Source organism: Gobio gobio (assembly GCF_949357685.1).
Source record: "Gobio gobio genome assembly, chromosome: 23".
Classification (NCBI taxonomy): domain Eukaryota; kingdom Metazoa; phylum Chordata; class Actinopteri; order Cypriniformes; family Gobionidae; genus Gobio; species Gobio gobio.
In genome coordinates this window covers 29359551-29368994 of record NC_137119.1, presented here as the reverse complement: position 1 = coordinate 29368994, position 9444 = coordinate 29359551, and the positions used below count along the sequence as shown (strand labels likewise).

The 9444-nt window shown below is 37.8% G+C and overlaps 1 protein-coding gene across 4 annotated transcripts in view; it reads left to right on the top strand.

Moving 5' to 3' along the window:
* Positions 1-2958: 2958 nt before the first annotated feature.
* The window catches only part of phex (phosphate regulating endopeptidase homolog, X-linked), a 16450-nt gene continuing 9964 nt past the window's right edge, over positions 2959-9444 (top strand). The window contains exons 1-9 of one of the 4 annotated variants that reach the window (XM_079805724.1): positions 3062-3429; positions 4280-4381; positions 6111-6167; positions 6394-6555; positions 6638-6721; positions 6845-7071; positions 7201-7269; positions 7379-7495; positions 7605-7688. In XM_079805724.1, the coding sequence (XP_079661850.1) occupies positions 3306-3429; positions 4280-4381; positions 6111-6167; positions 6394-6555; positions 6638-6721; positions 6845-7071; positions 7201-7269; positions 7379-7495; positions 7605-7688 (1026 nt within the window). In that variant the 5' untranslated portion in view covers positions 3062-3305. Of the gene's footprint in view, positions 3430-3839; positions 3989-4204; positions 4232-4279; positions 4382-6110; positions 6168-6393; positions 6556-6637; positions 6722-6844; positions 7072-7200; positions 7270-7378; positions 7496-7604; positions 7689-9444 lie in introns of all 4 variants that reach the window. The other 3 variants (XM_079805725.1, XM_079805727.1, XM_079805726.1) reach the window with 3 other exon arrangements.

Sequence of the window (9444 nt, the reverse complement as noted above, 5' to 3'; positions counted from 1 at the left end):
CAGTGGCAAGAAAAAGTATGTAAACCACTTGCAGAATCTGTGAATAATTTTAACTAAATAAAAGAGATCACACAAGACAAAAAAAAATAGCTGAATTTATTAAAATAACCCCATTCAAAAGTTTATGAACCATTGATTCTCAATTCTGTGTGTCGTTCCTTGGATGATCCACGGCTGTTTTTTCGTTTTGTGATGGTTGTTCATGAGTCCCTTGTTTGTCTTGAGTGCTGCCCAATGTTCTTCAGAAAAATCCTCCAGGTCCTGCACATTCTTCAGTTTTCCAGCATCTTTTGCATATTTGAACCCTCACCAGCAGGGACTGTATGATTTTGAGATAATCTTTTCACACTGAGGACAATTGAGGGACTCAAACACAGCTACTAAAAAAAAAAAAAAAAAAAAAAAAAAAAAAACATTTTTTTGAAACATTCACTGATGCTCGGAAACACGATGCATTAAGATCTGGGGGTGAAAACTTTTGAGCTGGATGAAGATGTCCAAATGTTTCTTATTTTGTTTAAATATCTTTTTTTTCTTCATTTAGTACTGCCCTTCGGAAGCAACAGAAGATACTTGCATGTTTCCCAGAAGACAAATTGAGTACAATTTACCTTGATCTTCAAATTCAATAAGTTTTCACCCCCCAGCTCTTAATGCATCGTGAATTAAGAAGAAAAAACAACAACAACGTGTGTTTAGGTGGTAGAAATCTTTGAAAAGAGCCTTTGCACCTGAAACTGCACTTCTTTGTGTACCATTAATGTCTCGAACATGTAACCCAAAGCTCATATTTTATACTTTTGCTGAGTTTATATAGTCAGAGAAAGAAAATATTCCACCAACTCAAAAGAAATTTCATGAATGGGGATTTTCATTTATGGAGTCGGTCCGGTTCCAAATCTTTTTTGTGCTGATTGTTCATTCATGGTACAAATAGGCCACATCATTGCCATAGGCAGGGTATGGGCCGTATCTGATTTGGATTTCATTTGTCTTATCTCTCAAAAACACATTTGTATGTGTTGGGAAGTGTTTGGGAAAAATGTTCCTTGCGACTGTGTCCTTCCTCTGTGGGGAAAAGTGTGCAATTTATAGAAATGTTTTGCCACCTATATGAGCATGACAGGCAACATGCATCAATGTCAATAAAATCCAAAGATATTGTGGTGGAGGACCAGCGCTTCTAGATGGTCTTACACCCGCAGACTTCGGATTTCATGCTGTATATTACCACAGATGAGCGGGTCCCTGCTGCATTGCTGTTGCGGTGTTGACCGTCACCCACTATTATTTTTCTGTATATGGTGATGACAAAATGATTTGAGATTTAAAATAGATTCAATTGCTGATGAAACCATGTTTTACTTCCTCTTTACAATCGAACTATTTATTCATTTTAGTGAATGCATCCTCTGTTGAACAAGTGGAGTGCGAAGCCCCTCGGAGACACGCTGGAAAATGACAAGGTCAGATCTTCCCATTTGCACATCACAATTGGTTATTCACTCCATCTGCTACAGCTGTGGATCTCCTAGCCTTTGACATGTCTCCGACTCGAAAGCCGTTCTGCCCTCCATTAACTAGACTAGCTAGTAGTGCTGTCATGTCCTGACGGCTCAGCAAGTGTTTGTATTTCTTATCACAAGATAAGATGAAGCAGACACTGCACGTTCACAGGAATCTCTACAGTCCGTTCTTTCAAAGTGATTATTTACTGGGAAGCCAGATCTCAAACACTATTTAGTTGCTTTGAGATGAAATGAAAGCTGTTAATAACTCAATATAAAACTGTACTGTACTTACATTTACACTTACAAAAATGTGCTAGTGATGTTAATACCACTTAAAGTAGAGAAATGAATGTACCATTGTATTACATGGTGCTCCGAGGTATACCATTAACACCATATTTTACAATATTATTTAAGATTCATTGATATATTGTCAGGTTTTGATAACTTTTTTCAATTGGATTTTATTTTTATATTTGATGTATAATTTCATTTTTTTTAAGTTTTGGTAAATGTTTTAGTCGTTATTTTTAGTTTATTTAGTTTAGTTAGTACTAAATAAAAACGAGAATGCTGAAATAAAACAAGTTGTAGTGTTTTTATATTTAAACATTATGTTCATTTTATTTCAAGTAATGAAAGATATTTTTAGTTTTAATTAATGATAATAGCCATGTTACCATTGTACTGCAGTTATGGGGAAAGCATCAACAAAATCATATTTAAAAAAGCAAATCTGTTAATTGTGTATTTATATTGACTTAAATAACATAGATTATATTAATTAAACTTAATATATTAATCTATATTGTAATTTATGAATAAATTCTAATGTAAAGTAATTATTCATAAGATAGATGATGTAATTTGCTGATTTAATATATGGATATATTAACACTTATTATTATAATGAATTATTATATTATAATATTATAATGAAACATTTACAATATTTATTATATTTAAAAATAAATAATTCTATTTAATATATTATAGATTTACATAATTATTTTATTTTAAAGTTTAAATTAGATTTAACTGGATACATAGACAACCATATTTAATGATGTTTTAAACCAAATGTGCTTGGATCTATCAGCATAGATACAGTATATTCGACAGTGAGCAGATCAGATCAGAAACAAACATTCATGATAAAACGTCTAGGAAACTTTGTGTCTGCAGTAGATTTATCCTGGCACAGACACATAATCACACCGTGTTTGTTCCTCGTTCTATTTTATCTTGTAGGATATACTGAGAATAAATACAGAAGTGGCTACATTTAACCAAAGGGCTCATCATCTCAAACGCAGTGCAGGGACTCAGGAACACACACCTGGAGCCCAAACATAGACTATATCAGGGTAGTTCCACATATACACAGCCATCCCACCCTTCCTGCAGGACGCCATATAATTACTCCTGTAAGTAAGGTGCTCCAGTTGGCTCTAAGGAGGAGAGTTCCTCCTACTCCTGGATCTCCTAACTCTCTCATTCACTCCTCTCTTTCCCCTCCCTTCTTGCCTATTCTCCTCTCTCCTATCCTCTCTCTTAGTCTGGGACACTCTTTGGCAACTAGAGCATGACACTCCATGCTGTGCATCTGCCACTGATCTGAGACCTGTGAGGCGATACCACCTCTACACGGCCCCGCAGTGATCCAAAAGGACAACGGCAGCCTGGGATCAGGACTTAAAAGTGCACCTCTCCAGGCCAGGCGGAGTGGAATCCGGGTGAGAGGGATAGAGGGAGGAATAGAAAGAGAGAGAACACACTCAACTCAGTGGCAGTATGGAAATGGAGAGGCTGGGGAGAGGAGGAACCAAACCGAGCGCGGGCCCCAACACTCTCCTGAAAGCCGCCCTGGCAGTGTGTGTGTGTGTGTGCATCGCACTACTGATAGCCGTCATCACGGGTGAGTAATTAGCATGCACAATTACCTACTTACTACTAATGCGATGTATTGCACATCAAATTTAAGATAAACAGACAGACAGATAGATACATACATACATACATAAATAGATAGATTTGTGCTCTTCAGTCAGTTGAACTGTGTTCAGATGTGTTTGTGTGTGAGATTATTTTAGGAGTGTATACTGTTACACGCTCAGCGTGTCTTTGAAGGCTGTAATTAGCACAGTGAGTAGGAGCTCTGGTTAGGAAACATGTATATGTGTCTAAAGTTTTGAGGCTAGAGGGCTGTGAGTGAGTATTTCTGTGTCGTTTAGGGAATGTGTGGGTGTACGTTTAGGAAAGAGTGTGTTTTTTTAAAGGGAAAGTTGACCTAAAAATAAATCTTCTGTCATCATTTATTCACCCTAGTGTCGTTCCAAACTTCTATGTCTTCTGTGGAACATACATGAAGACATTTTGAAGAATGTTCAAGTTGCTCTTTTCTCTCAAAATGAAAGTGACCAGGTCTCTTAAGCTCCAAAAAGCACCATAAAAGTGTTTTGCTGAATGACATGAGGGTAAGTAAATGAGGACAGGATTTTCATTTTTTGGGTGACTGTCCCTTTAAGAGTGCTGAAATGTGTGAATGGGTCTCGTGGAACCTGAGACATTGTGAGTGTACATCTCATGCTGTATGAGTGTGTGGATGTACAGTATTTTAGTATACACAAGTGTTTTCCGTGTGGCGTACTGTTGAGACAGCAAATAAATGATGTTCTTCTTATTGTTCTCAGTTGTTGAGGGCTGCCTGCATATTTGCGGTGAGACTAGAGTGTAATTATGCTCATTTCTGTCTGTACATATTCCAGTCACACACACACACGCACGGCTGTGTCTGTTGGTTCTGACGATAATGAGGCTCAGTCCCACGGGGCCGGGTGCTGGATCCTGCTGTGGTCATCTGCTGTCCAGTTGTGGACTGAACCATAAACACAGGCCTTTAAAAGCAATGCTTGTCTGATTTCACAACATACATACAGTTTTGTGCTCACTCAAACTCACTGACACAAATTCACACAGCTTCACTGACCTCTGCATGGAGAGTTTACGCTGATCGTGTTTCAGTGCGTTGAAATAGATTTTGAAAAAAACGTATTCATTATTTTGCTTTATCAACTCAATTTCATGGGGACAAACACATAAAATGTAATTAAATACTGTAAAAAACGCAAAATATGCTAAATGGGTCAATGACATGACATGTATTTTTGTGTCCGAATTCATTCTTTTCCTAAAAAAAAAAAAGTATAAAAACATGTCACATATCAAATTGATCTACAATATTTCCTTTATAAGGTACTCTTTTAATTTTTTTTTCATTGAGTTGTGGTCTTTCAAAGACCTAAAATGTCAGGTGGTGCGACCAGCAAATTTACATTTAAAAGTATCAATTCCCCCTGAAATTACAAAATGAAGTAAGAAATATAAATGTAAACCATTATATAATGTATACAAAAAGAAAAAATCATTATGGAAAATTGTGTTCTGAACAAAAAAAGTGTCCGTTTATATGGATTGGACTAAAAGGGCAATACATAGAAAAGGGAAAAGGAATTTACCATGTGATATGCATTTTACAATGATTCGTATGTATATTGTATATGTATATTATTTTAAATTAATATATGGTCGCACCATCTGACATTTTCTGGGTGGTAAAATCAGAAATCTTGTTTAATAATGAATTAATGCTGTCTTAAAAGCTGTAAAACCAATATGAATCAACACCATACATTTTTTGGACATAAAAATACATTTTCAAACTCTTTTGCTTAAAATTATGATTTTTCTATCTTAAAAAAAGTATTATTTTTCTTATTCGACATTGACCCAAGTACAAAAAAATCAAATACACAAAATAATTAATATTTTATTTGGAAATGACACAATGTAAATGAAATAGATCCTATCCTTCACAGGGATATAGTTACTATGGGTTAATTTAATTTAAATGATACATTAAAATAAACATATCAATAATTAATTTAATATAATTGTTTTATTTAATAAAAAAAAAAAGGTGTATTCGAATGAAGAGGTCAAGCAAAAAAGGACGTAAAAGAAAATGTATCTCAAAAGCAACTAATGTTTTATTTTCCATGAAAAATTAACAATGTAACCTAATTAGCTGCTTTTTAAGACGTAACACTAATGTAACATGTTACTTTTCCCCTGCCCAGTTTCTAGATGTGCAGCTTCTTTGGAATGTGTGTAGTAGAGCATGCTCTATGTTTTTGTCCTGTGACATCCAGAGCATGGACAGCTGAAGCCTGAGCACAGTGGGAACTGAGTCCCTGTGTGTTTGTGTGTGTGTGTGTGTGTTTGTGTATGTGTGTGTGTGTGTGTGTGTGTGTGTGTGTGTGTGTGTGTGTGTGTGTGTGTGTGTGTGTGTGTGTGTGTGTGTGTGTGTGTGTGTGTGTGTGTGTGTGTGTGTGTGTGTGTGTGTGTGTGTGTGTGTGTGTGTGTGTGTGTGTGTGTGTGTGTGTGTGTGTGTGTGTGTGTGTGTGTGTGTGTGTGTGTGTGTGTGTGTGTGTGTGTGTGTGTGTGTGTGTGTCCGTAGCTCAATGTTTGGCAGTCATTTCAGGGCATATTTTTCTTGATTGGTCTGCTTGACAGATTTATTTTTCTCTCCCCCTGTAGTGTCACACAAAGCAAGCGATGAAGACTTTTGCCTTACCCCGAATTGTATTGAAGCAGGTAAACGTATATCATACAATCATGTAGGGGCTAGAATTTCATGTAGACCTTTCTTTTTTTTTTAATTGGCGCCAGTAACAACCTAGCAATTCCTTAAACTATACACTCACTTTTACTTTAAACATAACAAGCAGACATTATAATTCAGAAAAACTTCAAACACTGTTTTTACTGGTTTGAGATGACTGTAATGCTGAATCTGTGTTTGCTGATGTGTCGTCTCTAGCCGGTTCTATCCTGAGTAAGATGGATCAATCTGTAGAACCCTGTGATGACTTCTACCAGTATGCGTGCGGAGGCTGGCTCCAGGATAACCCCATTCCGGAAGACTCATCCAGTTATGGGATTTACCCATGGCTCAGACAGAATGTAGACCTCAAGCTGAAAGGTGCACTGATCCACATGATTCTGAACTAAATAAAACATACAGCCCAAATAAGGTGATTCAATATTGAATATTTGTGCCACAGAGTTGTTAGAGCAGCCCATCGGCGGTGAAGACATTGAGGCAGTGAAGAAAGCCAAAATCCTCTACACGTCCTGCATGAATGAATGTAAGAACCGCAGTTCCGAACAGCACTATTGAGATGGAATAATTTTCCAAATAACCTTTGTTATTTTTAATATAGTAATAATACATCCTATACATCTCTCTCTTCTTCCCTCTTTCCTGACAGCTGTCCTGGAGGTTGAGGATGCCAAACCTCTGCTGAAGAATCTAAAGCAGAAGGAATTCCGCTGGCCGGTTCTAGGCGATGCGTTGGGCTCTTCCTCGCGGTGGGTGGAGTCTCAGTTTAACCTGCTGGAGACGCTGGCGCAGATACGCAGTCAGCACAGCAAGTCCGTCCTTATCCGGCTTTTTGTCTCTCCTGATGACAAGAACTCGAACCAGTATATCATCAAGGTGAGACATACATGTCAAAACACTCTTTTGTTTGAATAGTCTGACAATGTCACCTTCCGGCTTATCCAATTGCGTGAGCTGGGGCGGAAAAATGTATAGCAATTCTCTCTTTTTTTTTTTTTTTCCTAGCTGGATCAGGCCTCTTTATCACTGTCATCCAGAGAAGATTACATCACCAACACAACAGAGGCACAAATGGTACATCGGTACATCTGTCAACCTGTTTATATATCATTGCATGCAGTCACAGTCAGGCCTGGTTATATCTCTGCTATCTCAAAAACATTCCTTTCATGCCCCTCTGCAGTATCGAGAAGCTCTTTTAAGGTTGATGGTTGACGTTTCTGTCATGCTTGGAGCCAGTGAGCAGGCTGCCGAGGCTCAGATGAAGCCGGTACTTGATTTTGAAATGAAACTTGCACAGGTGAGCAGCAAAACACTGGAAAATCTAAGACCAAATTCCTTTAAATCACTGGCATTGAGAAAGAAAACAGGGCACTTGATGTTTCAACTGAGTGTGTGCTCTTCTGTAGATTGTGATCCCCTATGAAAACCGCACCAGTGAGAACATGTACAACAGGTACAGTTTGTCTAAACTGCAGCGTACTGTTCCTGATGTAAGTACATTATTATTCCAATAAATGTATATTTTATGCCATGTCATACTCATTAATTAGTCGTAGACAAATAAATGAGCCAGGCTGATTAGTTGCCCAGTATTCAGCCATTTTGAGGTGATCATTACTGGCTGATGACAGTTGAACCGAACAAAACAAAGTGCTAAAAAGCTATTTGCTGGGGTCACGTTCAAGTCATGTCGGAAAGATGGTATTCATGAGTTGAACACACAAGAAACTCAAAAATAGTCAAAATGAGTAAAAAATACCAGTGAGAAGATTGGGATTTTCTTTAAGCTCCGAGTTTATGAGTTAAGGGCATGTCAGTGAGAAACATGCCAGAATACCACAATACTAAGAAGTGACATTAGCTGCGTTTCCACTGATCATACCCGGAACAATTTGTCCCAGGAACTTTTCCCCCCAGACCTGTTGCTGTCTGAGTTTTCATTGTGGTCTAAAGTACCATGAAAATTAGACAAATTGACATAGGGATGCGCACGATTTTCCAGTTCCCGATGGGTTTCGTCCTCCGCATGAGCTTAAAGGGTTAGTTCACCCAAAAATTCTGTCATTAATTACACACCCTCATGTCGTTCCAAACCAGTAAGACCATCTTCAGAACACAAATTAAGATATTTTTGATGAAATCCGAGACCTCTCAGGCCCCTCCATATACAGCAATTTAATGAACACTTTCAAGGTCCAAAAAAGTAGTAAAGACATAGTTAAAATAGTCTCTATGACATCAGTGGTTCAAACTTAATTTTATGAAGCGACGAGAAAAGTGTTAATTACATACCTGTCTATGGAGGGGCCTGAGAGCTCTCGGATTTCATCAAAATATCTTCATTTGTGTTGAACGAAGGTCTTACGGGTCTGGAATGACATGAGGGTGAGTAATTAATGACAGAATTTTCATTCGTATTTTTTAAGCTCCATTGTTGATTCGAATAGCAAACAACTGTTACTGCACGCACCCCAACAGAGTTTTAAAAATGGTGGTTGGAATAAAATGCTGGGTGGAGTCAACCAATCAAAATGCTGTGTAAACGTAATCAATCAGCATGTTCAGCGCCCAAGTCCCACCCCCGAAAGTTCATGATCTTTTGAAAAAGTACTACTGCGTGAGCAGGGACTTTCTGAGGGGGACATTTTTACCCGGAACTTCATTTAGACCCGGGTCCCTGCGGTCGAAACACACAGAGGACCACCCCAATTAACAAATTAGGTAACACTTTTAACTTGTTTAATTTGTTAAAGGGATAGTTCACCCAAAAACAAATTGTTTATGTTTATCTGCTTACCCCCAGGGCATCCAAGATGTAGGTGTCTTTGTTTCTTCAGTAGAACACAAATGAAGATTTTTAACTCCAACCGTTGCAGTGTGATAGTCTATAATGCATGTCAATGGGGATATTTTAGAGTATGAGAGCAATGAGAGTAAAAACACATAGACATATGAATCCTTATTAAACCATGCGGCTCGTGGCGACACATTGATGTCTTAAGACACGAAACGATGGGTTTCTGCGAGAAACCGAACAGTATTTATGTTATTTTTTAATCTCTTATCAGACGAATGTCATCTAGTATTCCCAGCGTCATAACTTCCGGCGAATAAGGTCAAAATACTGGCGCAATCAAAGATATATATACGTAGATGCCTCATTTGACCGATCCGTGCAGGTACTAATCTATGTATATATATATGATTGTGCCGGTATTTTGCATGTATTTTGACCTTATTCGCCGG